Source organism: Guyanagaster necrorhizus (genome assembly GCF_019112545.1).
Source record: "Guyanagaster necrorhizus MCA 3950 unplaced genomic scaffold BT62scaffold_21, whole genome shotgun sequence".
In the NCBI taxonomy this organism is placed as follows: domain Eukaryota; kingdom Fungi; phylum Basidiomycota; class Agaricomycetes; order Agaricales; family Physalacriaceae; genus Guyanagaster; species Guyanagaster necrorhizus.
The window spans coordinates 823455-843123 of record NW_025064900.1 but is presented as its reverse complement, the minus strand read 5'-3'; the positions used below and the strand labels follow the sequence as shown (position 1 = coordinate 843123).

The window sequence follows — 19669 nt, the reverse complement described above, 5'->3', positions numbered from 1 at the left end:
CGCTACGTTAAAGCAAAAAATCTGATCGGGGATCCCGGTCCGGCGGTGGAGCAGTACAAAACTCAAAACCCTTCCGTCGCCGATCTACTTCACCCCCTCCTTGCTCCACCATGCTCTTCCGACTTGCCTTAACTCGCAGGGACTCCATTCTGCTGATTTTGGGAGCATCACTGATGCATCTCCTCACTATTGTTCATCCTCCCTATTTGTTGGACTCGAATATCATTACTATCAATAACCACCTCCAGCATATTCCAGAAACGCCTTTTCAGGCTCCTATCTTGGCAGAGGATGTGTCGCCAATGATGGCCCAACCGGGCGAAATTGCTATGATGACTGCGGAACCTTCGATGCCATCGCAGATGGTCCATGGCGATCTACCACACACGTCCATCATCCATCATGCTCCTGGATGGACGCTCTTCCGAAATCTGTACATGTCTAACGGCACCCTATTTCTTCTCTCTTCGAATCGCTCTTTTCCAGAGTTCCGTCTAATAACCAGCTCTGGCCTACCTTCAGAGAACACACCAGGAAATGTCGCATTGCGCGAGCCGACTTTGCAACATATGAATTATATTACTCCTTTAGAGGCTCAGCAACGTTGGGGAGGAGCGGCAAGGAATCGCGTATCGACAGTGGATGGGAATACGGTACGTCTCTCAAAACGCATTCATGTCGTTTTTTTTTTCAAGTCTTTTCATTAGCTGCTTGTCAACGAACCGAGTCAATTTCTAGGACACTTCTATCACTTCGTCGCTGAGCTCTTCTTTGGCGTGCAAGCCTTCTGGTACGGGGCCTTCCCGGCAGCTTCCGTTGCTAATACCAATTCTGCGAAATTCACCCATGCCGCCCCACCCACACTGGACCGACTCATATTCGCCAATAGTGATGGGAACGGATGGCGCGACTACCCTGGATTCAACGCGTACTTTTTGCGCGCAGCGTTCCCCTCGCTTGCCATTGAAGACAGACGGGATTGGGCGGACCGAATAGCAGCTACTTCAGGCTCGTCTGTTGATCGTGCATGGCATTTCCCGCTCGTTCTCCTTACTGATCGGAGCGCGGCGCATCGTGGTGTGCTGTGCGGGAGTCAGACGCAGCGGATTGCATCTGAGGCGTGGGAGTACATGCGCGAGCGGTCTGGGGTATTGGGATTCACGGTTGGTGGGTGGTGGGAACCCGTTCGTGCGTCTGTGTTGAAGTTCGCTGGTCTGGACGTCGTCAGGTGGGAGGGGGACGACCTCCCGATGCCGGATAAGGCCGTCATCACGTATATCAGTCGGCAGGGTACTCCGAGGAGGAGGCTCACGGATGAGGCGCATGACTCGTTGGTAACGGCTCTGCAAGAATTGGTTGAGAGGAAAAAGGAAGAAGGCTGGGAACTCAATGTGATACAGGCTGAGCGCATGTCGAGGGATGCTCAGCTACATGTTGCGGCCCGGACGACGATCCTCCTTGGAGTGCATGGAAATGGACTGACGCATCTTCTATTCATGCCCCCTACGAGGGTGTCCACGGTCATTGAGATCTTCTATCCTGGGGGATTTGCACACGATTATCACTGGACGACGCGAGCGCTCGGAATGTCGCATGTCGCGGTGTGGAATAATACGTCCGTATTGATTATATCTATCTCAGTCTGTTTGACACTGACGCTGAGGACTAGTTATCGCACGTATCCGAACGAGCCTGTCGTCGGCTACCCCGAAGGATTTCAAGGAGACAATATTCCGGTCCATGGACCAACGGTCGCACAGATAATCGAGGAGCGTGTTGCCGGAAGGTTTTGATGGAGGATATACTCTGGTTTGTTATCGGGCGCATTATTGCTAATTATTTTATGGTGTATCATGTTCATGTATTCTTTAGTTTTCTTGTCATGGAGAGTGACTCGACTGCGTCCCCCCCTATCAACGGTAACCGGAATACCATTTCCCCCCGCCTGCTAGACGCTCTCCATTGATGTTCAACGCGAAGAGACCTCTCGATATACCGGCGCGTTATATCGCACAGCAAAGGCCAGTGCATTTGAGCTGGTAAAAATGAAACCTTAAAAGGTTTTGTTTTAGCAATGCCTTTTTCGGCCCTGAAAAGGGCGTCAGTAAAACGGTATGAAAAAAAATTCTCCCCCATCCCTATGGAACGGCTAGAGGCACTCTTGATTAGGCATATGCAGGACAGACTCGAGGAGGAGCATATAGCTAGGAGATTCACTGTATCCCTCGAAATGCCCCGAGGGATATTCGTGAGTGCCTGATGCGCCTACGCCTCGCTATACTTTTCAACTGGCCTAGAATCTCAATCTCTTTGTTCGGTACTCTATTGATGATGGACAATATCCCATTTGGAAGGAACCTCCAAAGAGCAGGAACGAGAATCGCAAGAGGCGTTGAGGCTATTTTTGAGAGCGCAGTACTGAGATTAAGAATCAGAAACGAATAACGGCGAGTAGGAGAAGATAGAAAGTATACAATGTAGATTTGGATGTCTGCCATCTCAGACGAACTGTCGTCGGGAGCGCCGATTGGCATCTGAAAGATACAGAAAGCAATATTTAAATTGTTGCCTTTGTTTCTAGAGTAGTTGCTTAGTCCAACAATATCAAGTGCGGCCTTATTGGTTCATTGAAATAGGTTTATTCCTTCGGTCCTTGACTGACAAGTTCATGAAACTTTCCGCAGAGCTATCAAGTGAAGTATATCAGCAGCGTAATATTCCATCATACAAGCAGGACTTCAATTTTGACCCGATAGCCCGTAACGTAACGCACTCAAAGACTTCCCTCAACTAGCTCGATGAGAATGCCGGACTGAAAATCTTCCATTGACGTTGGTGGACCGAATCTGTGGCGGCGAGCAGTCCTTTTCCCACCATCATCTCCCACAGGTGTTTTTGTTCCACTCTTCCGCTTTCAAATTCGGGTCTACGCCGACATCTCGTTGGATTTCATTCCTTTAAAACATTCACCATGTGTGGGGGAGTGAAGACATGTCAAGGAGCAGTAAGGGAGGTTGCATGTCGTGCAGCAGGTATGCTTTGAAACCTGTCTCCGACATATCTTGCAAAAAAAAAATCAATATGGTCATCTGAAAACTCAGTCATCTGGAATAAGTGAGAGAACGAAGGCGGATGGGAGGAGAGTTGAGCGAGTCGGTCATAGGAATTGGACGCTGGAAGATGCCACAATAATGCGTGCGCTTCAGTTGCTGGGATGTATCACCATAAGATTATTGTATAGAAGCTTGGATCAAGATCGGCAATGAGTATTATGGTGATGACGTCTGACGAGACTCATGCTACAAAGTCAACTCCATCCCTCAAGATCAGAGGAGCCTGGGTTCCTTCCTGCTCTCTTCCTTTAACAAGAGCCGTCAGGATCATCATTGCAGGAACGAGTATGAGATGTGGGGTAGGAGCCATCTTGGAGAGCGTAGTGTTGAGATTGATGCATAATGGACTAGAATTCATGTGTACTGAGTAAGAGATTCAGAATCTGAGAAAGGCAACTTTCGTGTTGCTTTCGTGTACATAAAGAGTTTACATACGGAAGAATTACATACATAAATAAACAAATATTCTGCTTCTTACCACCATTTTAAACCGATGTCAGAACCTGGTCCGTCCGCATCGACAACCGGTGCCAGTCGTGGTAGAGGCCGAGGAAAATCCAGGGGTGGCTTAGGAAAATACCTACGTGCTCGTGGTCGAGGGCGTGGATATGGTCGACCAGCGGAATTCCACCAACGGCTGGTCCTAGAGGACGAGGCAGCAGTCGAGGAAGACGATGAAGAGAGGGCCGAGAGGGAGCGCAAGTTCTCCAAGCGGCATCTGGGCACCAATGCAGACAGATACGCTGAGTCAGACCCAGGGCTCGATTCCGATGGTGCGTCGCTTTCGTGCATATCACTGATTCGCGTCCTGATTTTCACTAGGCGAACCAATAATCGAACCAGAAGTGGACCTGTCATCGTTCCTGCAGCGACAAAAGTTGTCCGACAACCCGGGGTCGTCGCTGCAAACAATACCACCCGATAACGACGATGACATAGATCATTCCCTAGCGCATATATCCTCCCGTGGTATAGGGTCAGAGGCACCGTCGCGCAAAGGAAAAGTCGAGCAGATTGTATGGGACGACGAGCTTGATGAATTGTCAAGGGAAAAGGCAGTAGCTGACGCTAATCGAGGTTCGGTTTTCCTTTATAATAACGATACTGTACATTCATTCAGCCTTATTTAGACCTGAAATCTCGTTTTCGTGCCAAATCCGAACGACTCGGGAAGAAGCCTACTGCCCCTACTGCTCGAGAAAGAAAACAAGGCGAGTCACAGAATTTTGTGTCGTAGGATGTGGGACTGAGTTTTTTCAGAGGCTTCTTACGTCAGTGCTCCAGCGTTACCGCTTCCTGAAGGCGCTGCGCCAAAGGACCCCAAGGCGGATATGGAGGATTTCCTTGATGGCCTTTTAGGCTGATTATTGCTCGTCGGGACAGAGAGAGGACTGGCATCACAAAGCTACATACTTTTATGCGATTCACTGTTATCTGCCTTCGACCCCTCTTCCAGTACCTAGCGAGCCAAGAAGCTATACTGCTACATCATGTTTGTTACGACGTCCATCTTTTTTGTATCACAGTACTCAATGTATCTACAGGCGATGTAGCTCATGACTCCCTAAACAACCTGGGCTCAAGATGAAACGTACAAGGGTCGTTGGATATAGCAACAGATGCATGAAGCTGCACTTGACCCTGGGTCAGCCCTGAACCCATCGTTGCCCTTTTACTGTCACGCTTGGATGTTGTGGGTCTTGCGTCAGCGAGCCTGCAAAGAGGAACGGTTCCAGTACAACTAATCTGCCAGCTACATCGCGATCTTCACTTCATAGAGACCGTGCCTTTGTACTCTTTTCCTGGGCCCCGAGTGTTCTGGCATTCAGAAGATGAGACGTAGAATGCTGAGTGTTCGGAGCACGTTTGGTGCGGATTTTTGTACACCCGTAGTGGCGCGCCGCCTCGGAACGGGACCAATGATGTGGGGGTGTATTCGTTGGTGACAGGGAGCAATAACGCGTCGATCGTAGACGTGGCGGGCTGTATGGTAGATTGGGTGCGGGTACTGTACGAGGACGGGGCGAGGATTTTTTTGCTTCAAAATGTAAGGACTACCACCACGATAAGAAAGAAAACGCAGCTGACGGCCCGGGGCGTAGATGGTCCCGCTGAATGAGACGATCCTGTATGCGCCATACTCGTACCCAAACTTTTACTTCAATGGGCCGCGGAACACGACAGAATGGAGCGTGTTTATCCGCGAGCCGGTGTTGAGTGGGAATGCGTTGTCGCGCGCGATTCTGCAGGCTTTGGTGCCAGAAGTTCCTGGTGCCCATATCGGGATCTTCGACTCGCATGGGCTGTTTCAGGATATACATGATAACCCGGCAATGTATTTGAATGGAACGGCGCCGCTGAATGTGATGGGTGCAGTGGTGTCGTGCGTGTACCCAGAGGAAGGCGAGACTGGTAGTGTCCAGTGCACGACGGTGTTCGGGACGGATCGGGATAGTTATCTCTGGTGGGTGCATTCCATTTTGTTTATTTCCGGTTGTGGTAGTGATCTTACTTTGACGTGGATGGCCGATGTAGGTATGACGAGCTGCATCCGAGCGAGCAGGCGGACTGAATCGTAGCGAGGCAGATTGCACAGGTTGCTAGAGGAGACGAGAATAAATGGACGACCTGGATTTCATGATCCTATGATGATAAAGATATGAGGCACGATAGTGATACGATAACTGTAAGTATGGCAATGAAAAAAGAGAGAGGTTTACGCAGAGGAGGCGTGAATATATCTTGTAGAATTAAGGCAAGGATTGTCTGCGAGTCCCCCATTACAGTACCTCGCTGGTAGTCCATCAGTTAGTAGTATATCCAATTCCTATACTGAGAGCTACTAGTCATCCTTCCATTGGATTCCTACTTATTTATACATTCAGTGTTTAAAGAAAGTTGAAGAACAAAAATGGATCTGATCATCGCTTCAATTTTCTACAATCAGCATCATAATTCGGCTGAGAAAAAAGGGAAATAGTGCTAGCGCACTGCAGAATAATTAATTATTTAATTAGTTATATCTTACACCGCTGCGGCGGGTTTTCCGTCCAAATGTGCAGCTGGGTATCGTACACTGTTCGCACCCCAAGATTGGCGACCCCGACTCATATTTGTTTGTGGTAGATCTCAAATCTAGTTGGTCCTAGAGGGCGAGGCACTGGTCGAAGAGATGAAGAAGACAGGGCCGAGAAACTGCAAGTTAAGAGACATTTAGGAATCGATATCGTGAACCAGATCCAGAGTTCGGTGCGTCGCTTCTGTGCATATTAATAATTCGCGTCCTCATTCTTATTAAGTGAACCAGCAGTGGAACTAGAACTGGACTTGTCAGCATTCTTTGAGAGACAATGGTTGTCCGACAACCCAGGGTCGTCATTGCAAACGGCACTGCTGGACGACGACGAGATGATTGGCTGGCGCATACATTCTCTCGTGGCATACATGTAGCATCAGAAGCATCGTCGTATAAAGGAAGGGTCAGGAGGATCGCGTGGAACGAAGAGCTTGAAGGGAAAAGGCAGTAGCTGACGTTAATCGAAGTCCAGTTTTCCTTCACTGTCGCTGTACAGCTACTCAGCCTTACTTAGACCTCAAATCTCGTTTTCGTGTGAAATCAGAATGACTGCGGAAGACACCAGTGTTCGATACAGAAAACAAGGCGAGTCAGAATTTTGTATGGTCGGCTGCAGGACTAACTTTTTGTAGAGGCATCCTATAGTAGTGCTCCAGCGTTGCCACTTCCTCAAGGCACTGCGCCCAAAGACCCTAAGGCTGATATGGAGGATTCTCCTGATGACTTTTTAGGCTGATTGTTGCTCGTTCGGGAGGGAGAAAGTGTGCTGGGGAGAAAGTGCGCTAGCACTACGGAGCTACTTTTGCGCGCCTTTCGCAAGTGGAATTTCAGAGGACCAACTTCCTCTTAGCAATCAAGACTCAGCGGGCCGGCTGGGAGGGTCGAAAGCCAGTGACAAGAAACCGCCCTACATATGTCGCTACACACATCTTTCTCGTGTCACAGTACTCAACGTTATTACAGATGATGTAACTCATTCTATCCGCAGGGATTCTTAGTGTTGCCACTTACTGGTGTTTGGACTTCAATGCGCTCAGAACAGATTACTGGAACCGTATCGCTAGGTCCGAGAGGGATAATGGAGAAGTGCTGGCGGTAGTTTTTCACTGATATGCCTTGTGTAGGTCAGCTTACCCTCAAGCTTTCACCCTCCATCAACCTCCTTCGTTGTTCGGCTATTGTTTTCCGCCTTTTAACCAATAGATTCGAGATGTCTTTATTCTGCCTAATGCTTTTCAGGCGGTCCACCATCTTCACAATTCGGTGTTGCCCTCGTCGCCGCAAGACCTCTTTTGGTCGCTCAACCACGTAACCTTTTTGTACTGATCTTTCTCTCAGATATGACTATCGTTCCTCGGCCCTTATTGCTGTCCAAGCAAGCCCAGTTTCCGAAGGTCTTTGGTATACTCGTACAAACCGTCAGAAAAGAATCAACGCAGGGATCAAAAATGCACGATACCATTCTCGGATGTGGAAGCTGTACGTGAAGTATATTATCACAACGCCAATACTTCTCCCTCTGTGAGGAAGAGCTGTCGCCAATGTGTTGAACCAAGCACGTTCGCTTCCATTGCGCAGTGTGTGAAAGCACATTTTGCTATTCAAGTTATAGCCTATGACAGGTTGACCATCGAGAGCCGAGCCATACGGCTCCCAAGGGACGATTCCTTGTGTCATATATCGCGGACTCCATGGCGATAGGATAGTCTCCATCGATGACGCTACGTCTGGCCGTGTGCCATGTGGTGTCGGGGACGTCAGAGCGATGGTATCGCACTTTGTTTTGTCTCGACGACGGTGATATCAAAAAGCCCATGATGGCGTCCAGCAACCATCCTCGAGGCTCGTAGCTAAGAATATCATGACCTATGCAATGTGAATGCCGTCGTCGTGCTATCTCTAATCATTGGCTTATACATGTTTGTATAGTCAATGCAGCTAAGCCCCCGAGATAATTCGATGCTCATAACATTTCTGCACGAGCTCGGAGCGGTGACGGGTTGATGCATTCACGTTTTCTTCACGCATGTGGCATTTGACTGCTCTACTTTGCTTTCAGGTTAACAGCATATTACAGAGGTTAGGGGCACCGTTTAGTGTGGAGTCTGGTGTCTCTAGCTGGATGACTTGATTTAGTTTTCTGTTTCGAATACTGTACTAATTCGTTTGGGTCTCTGAATTCACCGATCTTGTTCCATGTTTCGACTGCAATTCTTTGGTCTGCGTCGTCTTTTGCATATATCATATGAAAGACCAGGATGTGAGACATCTCGCTTGCAAAGTATTTAGGCCGAGGTACCGGCGAGCTTCGTACCTTGGTACCGTCACCATCTCCTATTGCAACCCTATTGTCTCTAGGATATCTTACCTTGTTTCCACCTTCATTCTCAACCCGTCTGATTCGTTAACTGAAAGACTATTCCTAGCCGTTATCGAGGGGTAAACAAGACACTCACAAGGAACATGGGTGAAGTCGAGGTATGTATTGGATGCATTCAAGCCGATGTACCTCTTCTAACTTGCTATTAGAACAAGTTATCCTCTTCTCCTCGCCTTGAGATGGTCAATTATGAAATTAAACCTCATACCACGGACGTGGACCTCCTTCCACTCCTTCGTGCCGGCTTCTCGTCTCTGGACCTGGACTCCTCCATGATCAATTCCACCAATACCCGAATACAGCGTCTGGATATCGAAGTGCAATCTCGTCAAAAGGAAATCGCTTCGATCCAATCTGTTCTACAACGTCTTCAAGAGGAGTGCGATCACACCGTGACCGATCTCTGATAATAAATCACTATTGTCCCCTATCCGACGCGTACCACCTGACGTCCTGTTGCACATATTCAATTTGGTAGCTGATGATAGTGAGATCTGTCTCACATCACTTCCGTTCATCCTTCGTAGCATATGCTACACATGGAGGGTCCTTGTGTTGTCATCGCCATCCCTTTGGTCTAAGGTGAACACCGATGTAACTAAATACCAGTGAGAGAGGAGTGAATTATACAACTCGAAGAATCTCCTCCGCACCGCCTTCTCTCTGTCGAGAAATTGTCCCCTTAGCATGTCAATTCAGAGCTCGGGCTACACCCCACAGGCATGGGCGTTAATGACAGAATGCATCGCTCCTACATCTCAACGGTGGAAATCCCTGTCTCTCTGTGTCTCTAGTCCTGAAAGCATCCGTGGCCTTTTGAACATCTCGGGACACCTCCCAATGCTAGAAAGCTTGTATTTTGCCATGTACAACCATCATCCACAAGATTACTTTGATACCGCGCTTTCCCGTATTTTCCGTTCCGTTCCTTTACTACGCTCCGTTACAATAGCTGGCGACTTCTTTGCCGAATTATCGCTTCCTCTTCATCAACTCACGAGCATCAATTTCGACTCTGGGCTAGGCCAGACGTCTGACAAATCCCTTTTCTATGGTTGTATTGTGCAAGGGACGGAACTGAAATCGTTCACCTTCCATAGCATGTCTGACGGTTGTTCGGACATGCGGAAATTTTCGGCACCATTACCGGAAATAACCCATTTAAATATCCGACAGCTTTCACCGGGATACGATATTCCCACAGGTCTGAAGTATTGTACTTTTCCAGCACTGGAGGACCTGACTCTTTTTGATTGTCTTAAACAACAGTCTTCACAACTCAGAGATATTGTACATGAACTTGGAATGATCTCCGAATTGTTGAAGCGCTCCAAACCCCGTCTTCGATCCTTCGCCGTGTACAGGCCTCTTCCTTTACCGGTTCTTAACGACATCGCCATGAGGATGTTTACGTCCCTCACAGATCTCGTCATTGCCGTAAACGAGAAAACATCAACTGAAATAGTGCAAAGATTGGCAGAACCTTCGTTCGCCCCATGTCTTCAGCGATTGTCCCTGCATATCTGCTTTCCAGTAAGATATTTATTTGAAGACGATTACCTGCACCCTATGGCTATATCCCGACACAAATGTGGGCTGAAATCGCTGGTCTTGTCTATTCCAGACTCCAACGCTTTAAGGTCCTATCGCCTTCCGGTTAATTCTGACTGGAAGGAGCATTTGTTGCAAGTATATAAACTGAAGGAAGCTGGATTGGGAGTGACCTTCTTCTCGTTGAATAAAACAGACTTTTTTAATGATGAAGTTGCATTTAATGGGCTTGCAAATTGGCTTGATCGTTGAAGTAATATCATGTAGCGTTTCGCCTAATTGTACGATTTGTAAATTTACTTGCTGGTTGTATTCTTGTGCCCCGAGTTTGATTAAATGAACAATCAATCCATAGAATGTAATTTATGGTGAGCGACGATTATCATGCCTGTTATGCTATGGGATAGTTGTGATTATGTACTTCCCGACCGGTGTTTTACCTGAGCTATTCATTACATAAAGGAACGGTGGAATCGGAAATCAGACGTGATTTTATCATATATTTTGAAATTTGACTTATATATGGATGGTTCGTACTTGAATTCTTCCTTGAATTCTTCTCAAGTCCATCCTGTGCCACTTTCTATTCTGCCCATTGACTTCCATCTCCTTAGGGTGCATCATCAGCTGTACCCACTGCACTTGTCAAGAACTTTGCCAATGCATGGTTTAGGTACAGATGCAACCCATTGCAATTAATATTGACCAGGATGGAGATGCAGAGATATGGCCTGGCCCAAAGTCTCTCTTCCTTTTACCACCATCATCAATGTGATGATGATGAAAGTCACCAAACTGTTCCCAATGTGATGGACCTTGATGATCTGAGTGCATGTATATGGTGGAACTCTCTGTAATATTTGTCTCATTGCTCAATGATAATGACAATGATATGGATGGCCTTGCTTGCATTCAATACTGATATCCAACTTGCATTGTGAGTCTTGCAACTGTCATTTCATCATTTTTGGCAATTATAAAGCCTACTATAGATGACTGATCCTGTCTGTACATTGCTTGGCATGCATATAGTCACTGAAATTCCCATTTCATCATGTATAGCTGGCTTCTGTTGGCTTGAAGACTTATTTCTAAGAGCAATACTGTCTATATGAAGTTCTGAGCTTGTGAAAAGGTAATATTTAAGCAATATTAGGTATGTAGTATGGTTTTTTTGGTGGTGTATTCAGTGGCTTATGCATCTACAGTCCCATTTCAAGGCTGAAAATGTCACATATCTGCCTCTTATAAGCATTATTTTCACCTGTTTATTGACTGATTCATCTTTTAGATCACTAACTCCTCATATGCCACATATATTCACTTAAATTCCAGCTGTACCAATTAGTGTGGGCCACCAACAGTTTGGACATTATTTTTAGTGTGGTATAGAAGCCACAGACTATGTTATCAGTAATAGAAGGTATGAGATGCATCCTTTCCTGTCATTCACAGCTCATACAGTTGCTTTTTTAAGCCTATTTTTATATCTACCAATATTGCTACTACAACTGAATTGCAAAATGTCTACATGGCTTGGTATCATCTTTTATAGGCTTGCAAAGTTGGCAGGCCCAGTGAGAAAGGATGATTGGACAAGCCTCCAGTGACCCATCATCAGAGTGATCCACTATTTCACTCAAGTTAACTTCTGTATTGCCAAGATGTTCCTAATGATACTGGGGTGGTATCAGCAGTCCTCCTTGATAAAGTGGCCCATATGTCATGCATAAATTGATGTTGGTGTTAGCATCACTAGAGCAGTGGCTCCATGTCAATGCATCAACAAAATGTCTTCAACTGGATGGTATTGGTATATTGTGTTATTTTATGCAAAATTAACTGCAATATATGATCTCAGTTATTGCAGGTAGCTCTCTTTCCTTTTAAGGTCAATAAAATATATTATCATATTTGCACTGACTTTTTCATTCCTGAGGGACCAATCTTCTCTCTTTGGAGATGGATCAATCTTGATCAAGCTGCTATATAATAATCTTATGATGATACATTTTAGCAACTGAAGTGCATACATTATTGTGCATTTTCTGGTGTTCTATTTCTACAACCAACTCACTTGACTATGTCATGTCTCATCTGGCTTCAACATATCAGGCAATGGTGTGTATGGTTGTAATGAGTGTGATTTTGGCTCTTTTCTTTATACTTCAAACCTAAACTTTGCAGATGGAAATACAGGTTGCTGAAAGTCTCCTCATTCCAGTTGAACTCCTCAAATCACTTGAACTTCTCAACTCTGGAGTGAAACTTTTCAATGGAATAGCAGAAATAGATTTGATGCACATCATTAAAGGAAGAGAACAGGAGGGAGTACAAGTACCTATGATTGTCTGAGCATTGAGCCTCTCCAAAGAGCAATAACTGACTTTCTACTCTTTCAAGACCAAGTTAGACTATGACTGTAGGTAGGTATTCCCATCAACATCAAATTATGTGAAGAAATAAGCAAACTTTAGCCAACTAGCTCAGCCTTCTCCACAGTTGTGAATTATCATATAAACAGTGCTTCTGAGAAAGTGCTAGCACTAGAAGTTTAATGCCTTTATAACCACTGGTACCTGCATCTCTTCTTGTTCTCTTCCTTTGATGATGGGTATCAAACCCATGAATGCACTCTCATTGAGAATTTCTGCTCCAGAATCAAGAAATTTGAATGATTTGAGTAGCTCCACTATGATAACTTGTAGTTGGATTAATCTGTTGGTGTCACCATGTCAGGTGGAAAGCAATCACCAAAGTGGGTTGGATGCATCCATACTTCCATCTATTCACAGAAGACAAGCTGAAGTCAGAGAGAAGGAGAGATGAGAAAAGGAATGCATCCTATACATCCATAGACACTATCATCTAGGTGAGGGTTAATTAGATAATTAAAGTCTATCTCAAAGATGGTGGCTCAACTGAAGTTCAAGCTATTAGAGGTCTTTTCAGTACAAATTATAATGAATAATTGAGAATAAAATAGGCCTACAGATTTGCATGTAGACTGACTGAAACTCTGTTGCTTTCCTAGAGGAAGTGTTCAGGATTTCAGATGTCAGGATCTTTGCTTCATACATTCAAAAGCCTGCCATCAAAAGTGAATAAGCCTTGGAAGTTGGAGGGATACCTCAGTTCCATCAATTGTATGTATACACTGAAAGCATCACTATCTGTCTCTTGTCCACTGAAATCTCATTCCACCTCTGGTCTGCTTGTGTTATAATGGGCTCCAAAGGAATGACATCATTTTCAGCTGAGTACCACAAAAAGATAAAGATGAGAGGATGTAGATGCAGAGTTTCCTTATATGCTCATATAAGAACTTGATTTGAAGAAAAAATAAATAAAGCAACAAATACATTTATGGCAGCATTGAGCAGAAGCATGATCTCATAATCTGTTATGTGAGTTGTTTCTTCTCTAACTTGGGATTGATACCCCAGATGTCAGCTGAGTTCATAGAGTGTCTAAGAGATCGCAGATGCTACAGTGTCCTCAGCAGTAAGAGTGAATATTCTAAAAGTAACAGGCAACATGTGAGCTATCAGAAAGTGTGAAACCTAGAATAATTACTCATTATGCCAGCTATGAGAGGATCTCATCCTTGTCCAATAAATCTTTATCAGATGCTATGGCTATTTACATTCAGCAGGTTCTCAGATGCAGTGAAAGATATATGCACCTAGGAGAGTCACAAGATCCTTTGAACCATTGTGGAGAGTATTCTTAATTGTCTCACATGTGGTCTTTCTTGCTATAGTGTTGAAATGCTGAAAGATCTTACTCTTCAGCATGGGTATCCTATCAAGAATGGATAGCACTGATTTTGGTAGGAATCTCCAGAGAACCAGAGCCAAGATTACAAGAGGAGTCAGTGATATGTTGGAGAAGGCAGCACTGAAACATGTCAGAGCAATAGACATAAGAATGGAGAAAGATCTGATCTGACTTACAATGAATGTTGAATCAAGTCTGCTATTTCAGATGATCTGCTATTGAGAGTGGCAAAGTTGTACTCCAAGAAGGCTGAAAACTAATAGTGAGAAGAGATCTCCATTCTCACTGAGAATTATATCTAGGCCTATATTGTCTAAAGCAGCATGGCCAGCCCATTTCAACATGTTGATCTTCCTTGGAGCTTCACTGACAAGTTCACAGATCTTCCCACAGAGCTGATTCCAAAGTAAATTTTGAGTAAACCATTACAAGAGTGTAACAACAAACTCTGATACCAGTAGCCTTAAACACACTAGCATACTTTTTAACTGAATAAATGAAAATGCTGGACCAAGAACCCTCTGTTGGCACTAATGTGCAGAGCCTGTGACAGCTATGATGCTTCTTTCTACTGCCATCTCTCATACATGCATGATGTCCCTCATTTTGGGGTAGTAGTATCCAGAATCATAGAGAATGTGTTAGATAGATTTGGAGTCAGAGGTCATCAGGATGTCTTGCTATAGCATTGGAGTCAGATGATGAGCAAAAATCAAGAAAGCACTTACTGCAAAGCATCTCTTAATACAAAACATGTTACTATATGTTTTCAGCCAAATTGTCTCTAAGCTGCCAGTGGTGGATTGAGCATATAGTTCAAATTTATGGCCTGAGTGGACTGTTAAGGTATTGACTGATTTCTACAAAGAAACAAAGCTTGCCTAGTAATATCGAGGACTGTGATGGGTCATGAAGATGTCAGATAGCCTTAGTACTCATGAAGTACTAATAGTACCCCACTAGAAAGAAAAGAAAGAGTATGAATGCAGTGATAGAGCATATTGTCACAGTGGAGAGTTCAGACAATGCTAGAATTAACATTTGATATGTAAGAGGAGATATTTATTCATCTTGGCACCTCTGAAAAGGTAATTAACCAGAGCCTTTTGGTGCCTAACCTCATTGTTGTCTGTGTAAAGCCATGATGCTTCATGGTAGAGTGCTCTTCCTTATGCACAATCAGAAGGAGTGTTTCCAGTTAGAGCCTGACATGAGAGGTCAGGCTGCTATAGACCTGGCACTTAAAGCCATCTTGTTTTTTTTTGGTTTTCTACTTTAGACAAATAAGCACAAGGACATTGAATACCACCACTAACCACTCATACTCTCTCTGAAATAAACTTTTTTTTGAGAAGTTTTTGTTGTATTGATATTGTGATGCAGATGACAATTGAAAACAAGAGAGATGACAGTCTCAAAGTTGACTATAATGCAATTCAAGTATTCTTCATGTGCATGAGTGGATGCTGTGGTGTGAAAAGATGCCAATCAAGAATTTGATGCTCACTGGTTTTTGACTAAGTGTTGTAGATATAAAAGTAGCAAACAGCAGACAGAAGGTATCAATCCAATGCAATAGAGGGGATAAAAAGGCCTCTCAGGCTCCTCAAGGCTTCTATGCGATACATAGATTTCCCATCAGGCTCATGGCATTATGCATGTTGCATGCTGGTTCTCTCTATTCACATCCCTAGAATAAGCATCAAATGATGTAGCTTGAAAAAAGTCTAAATGATCTTGATCACAAACTTCAGAATCAAGTTCAAATAACAACCAATATATCCTGGCTTATATCATTTTTTTCATGCTAACAGCAGACCAGTTCAACAATACTCACTGAATTGTGATACAGCACTGCTAGATACACCCTCTTTATCATGTGAGATCTCATGCAGTTAAGACACAAGTATTCCAAGCAAGTCAGCATAGTAGGACTTCTAAGTATATCACAGTGTATTTAGCAGAAAAGAGTAGTCAGATTTCAAGCTGATAGTAATTAACACCTGTTTAGTTGACACTCATTTACTTAGTCAGCACTTTATGCATCTGGACAGAAGCATTTTCCAAGTCTCAATAATGTCCATTGTCAGTGAACAGTCACTTGAATATTCAACTGTAACTGTGGAAACTTTCTGCATTTCACTCTGGTAGATCAAACTGCAGCTTGTGATAAGAGTGCTATTTTAGTGTAGAAGCTGCACCCATCAGTAACCTCAACACTTGGTAGTCTCATAAACCAGACTGAACAATCTGTATGAAGATATGTCATTCAATGGATCTGGTACTCAAGAAAAAGCTAACACTTGATGATCTTTCTTTGCTGGTACATATTTATGTAGTTGAAATCCTTTGTCTGAGAGAGACTCTTTGTCTATTCTGCCAGTGATCTATCACAAGACTCAGCACTCAGCATTCCTGTACAGAGTTGGCATCACTGTCATGATTCCTACTAAACTGACTCACAGTTCAGATTGGCTGCCTTCTCCCACTGGAAAAAAATACCCTATCTCAGTTGCCATATATGGTATATACAGTCTGAAGCTTGAAATGCTAATCACATGCTGACAAGGAAGCCTTCCAGATGAGCCATAAATGGGATGGACAGGCATGAAAAGAAGTATTTGACCTTGGCAAGCAAAATATTAACAGCAAGCCTATAGTATGAGAATTCAGAACTGCTTTCTCTCAGTACCAGTCATTGTGACATTGCTCAATATATCCCTATCTCATCTCTTCCAGCATGTTCTATGTAAAGCATAGCAATGAATCAGCATCTCTCAAATTTTCTAGAAGTTGACATATTCTTTTTGATCATTGACCACAGTACAATTATGTTTCAGAGACAGAGATGAAGTCTGCAAACAAAGAAGAAGATTAACAGAATGGAACTAGACATCAATAAAAGGTCTTCAGGAGGAAAGTGGTTCTAGATGCTCCATTGAAGAGAATCTGAGTGTGCACAAGATGAAAACAGATACAGCAGAGCACTATCCACTGACCACACTCACACTAACACACACACAAAACTCTTAGTTTGTGGGAGGATTATAATGTGATAAAAGTAGTAATCAACAAATATAATTGTCTTCTTCAATGAATCCACAGTGCACAAACAGTAATAGTGCACATACAACAGTCCTAGATCTCTCTAAGTCTCAAAGCTTTTCATTTTATCAAAACAAGAGGTGGCAACAGGTGTTGCCAGGCCTCAAGGCAAAAATCTCTAACACACACAATACATGACTCAAAGCTTTGTGCTCTAAGCAAAAACCAATCACAAACATATCCATAAGTGCCAAAGAGCACAGATCTCTGTTCATAAGTTTTCAAACTGATTATAGACTCACAGGATTCAAACTATGCAATCCAAAGACACAAAACACAATAAAATGCTATTCAACAGACCAAAAGGTTTGAACCTCTACCAATCTGTGGAAATAACACAAAAGCACACACTAATCAAGCCAAAGGGTTTGAATCTCTGCCACCTGTAGCACTGCATGTCACAAATACTTTAAAAACTCAAGATGATGCCCTTCAGATATCACTCTCTTATTCTCAGATTAGAGTGCAGTCCAAAACCTCTTATCAAACTGGATTCAAGTCCTTTATGAGCTTTGATGCCTCACTCAGTTCTCAAAGTGCTCTCAATGATATTTAATAATGAGTTTATTTTCTTGCCTGAAGTTACAAAAACAAGCCCAGAGCTAGAGTGCAAAACTTTCTGTGCTCAATACACCACAACTGTGAGAGTCAGAAACTTGTATCCTACTCATACAATACTATATTTAAATACTCTACTGTGGCACTTACTAGTATAATCCTACTATAGTATCTTCAAAGTATGGGACTCCATGCTGGATCCCACAGATATTATTCATGTGCATATTGCAGTTGCTGCATTTATTCTCTTCTGGGCTAAGACTGTGCAATGTTTCTTCTCTAGCTGACCTCAGCTAGCTGGGTTAGCCAGGTCTGCTCACTTTCTTATTTCTCTAGTGACACATCTCTGACAGTGGTAAACTGTTTCAGACCCCCAGGGTTATCTGCTATGTCTGAAGTCAGCTACAATAGTTATGTTCTCTTTTTCAGTGTCTTGACATTCCCTCCAGCTCAGAAAATGCACTGTTTCTGGCCTGACATGCACCAATTAGCTCACTCAATATGGTATGTGTTATACCTCAGTATGATGTGGAGTCCCTCACTGTGTTAAGCATGCTAAGGCACTATAAGTATGTGTGCAAGTCTCTGAGCAGTACATGTGCTATTCATCTCTGAGAGTAGTATTCCTCTATCTATTCCTTTGTTGCTATTATTTCATTTCTCTATTCAGCATCCAGTTATTCAGATACCTTTCTTTGGGTCTCAACTCTCTGTTCTAAGGCATGTCCTATCAGTGCATCAATGGCTATGCATCCTTGATCAATGTGATCAGGATTGCTGATCATATTTTAATCATATTCTTTTTATCTTTAGCATACCCTCTTATAATGGTATTGGCATGTTTAGAGCCAAGTGCTGGAACCTCACATGCAGTCTAACCCCTCCAGTATTAGTCTGCTACTAGGCCATGCACTCTGCTTCTTGTTACTTCAGTTTAGCCTTATAATACCTAGATTTCTGTGTGCTCTTATTCTATTCTCAGTTACATGCTTACTGGACTGAAATGCTGTTCATGTATTCTCAATTTTTGCAATTTTACATGCCTGAATATGGAGAGGGCATGTCACCATCATGAGAACAAATCAGAATGATACAGTTCTTTGGAGGATCAACATGGTGTTACAGTAGCAAATTTCTGAAATTGGTGTGGATGCTCATGCAGAAGGCCTGTGCATTCTCATTACCATTGACCACTTACTAGTTACATGAGCATCCTAACTATCTTGATTACTGGATTTAATGCTTTGATTCTTGCTTGTTTCAAATGTCACTTCATGGGTTTGTTACTGTATATACATATTCTTTATCCTGTGTGATGTAAATAAGAGAACACATGGAAGCCTAAAAGGACAGAGAAGAGGTAAGGATAAAATAAATAGAATAAAGAAGAATAAAGAGCCTGAGGAAGCAGGAGAAGATCAAAGTTAGTGGTGGATTCAGAGGTATTGCAGTGATAAAATCACACAAACAATCTTGGATGGTAGTAAATGATCAGCATCTGTGTATTGAAGAGATATGGTTGAGAATCTTACTATAGCAGAACTATGTTGATGACAGGCTATCTTTAGTGCAGGCTTGAATACAGTTTTAAACTGACACAGAGCTATCTCAGTGCCTGACTAGGAAAAAACAAAGATAAACTCACCCCACACTCATGCCACAATGCACATCATAACAGGTAGTTCAGGGGCAGCTTCTTGATTGATAGATATTGGAATGTCTGGCATCTCAAGAAGAAATGGGGCATCCTCTGGTGTGGATAGGATAAGAGAGAGAAACTCATCTATGATACTATGATGAGTGAAGAATGGTGGTGATATCAGATTCATTGTTGTGAATGATAATTAGAGAGCATTTTGTGGGCCAAATATATTAATTTGTTACAGCAAAAGCAATACACTTGCAATTGTATAAGCCATTGTTTGTCTCTTTAGGTGATTGAACTTTCTGATCCAAGATGCTGCTCTTGACTCATTGAGCAAACAATATATTTTGTGTGTAAGATAGAATAGTTGAATGGATATATAGAGAAAGACTGCAGTGAGAGAGATAGAGGGTTAATCAATAAAATATTCATTGCAATTGATGTGAATCTGAGAGTATTTA

General features: G+C 43.4%; 7 protein-coding genes across 7 annotated transcripts; 6 read left to right on the top strand and 1 right to left on the bottom strand.

The window, feature by feature from the left end:
- Nucleotides 1-362: 362 nt before the first annotated feature.
- Nucleotides 363-1793, top strand: BT62DRAFT_902099 (uncharacterized protein; the record flags this gene model as incomplete). Its single annotated transcript, XM_043183482.1, has 3 exons — nucleotides 363-653; nucleotides 708-1615; nucleotides 1670-1793. The coding sequence occupies 3 exons, from the start codon at nucleotides 363-365 to the stop codon at nucleotides 1791-1793; spliced, it is 1323 nt and encodes a 440-aa protein (XP_043037307.1).
- Nucleotides 1794-2149: 356 nt separating this feature from the next.
- Nucleotides 2150-2552, bottom strand: BT62DRAFT_1078275 (uncharacterized protein; the record flags this gene model as incomplete). Its single annotated transcript, XM_043179374.1, has 2 exons — nucleotides 2322-2552; nucleotides 2150-2275 (listed from the first exon to the last, which is right to left on the bottom strand). The coding sequence occupies exons 1-2, from the start codon at nucleotides 2532-2534 to the stop codon at nucleotides 2150-2152; spliced, it is 339 nt and encodes a 112-aa protein (XP_043037306.1). The 5' UTR covers nucleotides 2535-2552.
- A 1020-nt stretch (nucleotides 2553-3572) lies between these two features.
- BT62DRAFT_953096 (uncharacterized protein) lies at nucleotides 3573-4479 on the top strand (the record flags this gene model as incomplete). The annotated part of the gene is made up of 4 exons (XM_043188254.1): nucleotides 3573-3886; nucleotides 3936-4190; nucleotides 4244-4343; nucleotides 4390-4479. The coding sequence occupies exons 1-4, from the start codon at nucleotides 3607-3609 to the stop codon at nucleotides 4475-4477; spliced, it is 723 nt and encodes a 240-aa protein (XP_043037305.1). The 5' UTR covers nucleotides 3573-3606.
- A 546-nt stretch (nucleotides 4480-5025) lies between these two features.
- Nucleotides 5026-5685, top strand: BT62DRAFT_902255 (uncharacterized protein; the record flags this gene model as incomplete). The annotated part of the gene is made up of 3 exons (XM_043183490.1): nucleotides 5026-5160; nucleotides 5216-5577; nucleotides 5649-5685. Coding segments are annotated over 3 exons (534 nt in total), but the record flags the coding sequence as incomplete, so codon positions are not given.
- Nucleotides 5686-8402: 2717 nt separating this feature from the next.
- Nucleotides 8403-9010, top strand: BT62DRAFT_315543 (uncharacterized protein). The gene is made up of 3 exons (XM_043180477.1): nucleotides 8403-8560; nucleotides 8616-8667; nucleotides 8719-9010. Exons 2-3 carry the CDS (start codon nucleotides 8653-8655, stop codon nucleotides 8974-8976), a joined length of 273 nt encoding a protein of 90 aa, XP_043037303.1. The 5' UTR covers nucleotides 8403-8560; nucleotides 8616-8652; the 3' UTR covers nucleotides 8977-9010.
- A 246-nt stretch (nucleotides 9011-9256) lies between these two features.
- BT62DRAFT_1033482 (uncharacterized protein) lies at nucleotides 9257-10372 on the top strand (the record flags this gene model as incomplete). Its single annotated transcript, XM_043178356.1, has 1 exon — nucleotides 9257-10372. One exon carries the CDS (start codon nucleotides 9257-9259, stop codon nucleotides 10370-10372), a length of 1116 nt encoding a protein of 371 aa, XP_043037302.1.
- A 1836-nt stretch (nucleotides 10373-12208) lies between these two features.
- BT62DRAFT_921730 (uncharacterized protein) lies at nucleotides 12209-12992 on the top strand (the record flags this gene model as incomplete). The annotated part of the gene is made up of 4 exons (XM_043184346.1): nucleotides 12209-12241; nucleotides 12320-12457; nucleotides 12524-12542; nucleotides 12829-12992. The coding sequence occupies 4 exons, from the start codon at nucleotides 12209-12211 to the stop codon at nucleotides 12990-12992; spliced, it is 354 nt and encodes a 117-aa protein (XP_043037301.1).
- Nucleotides 12993-19669: the final 6677 nt, after the last annotated feature.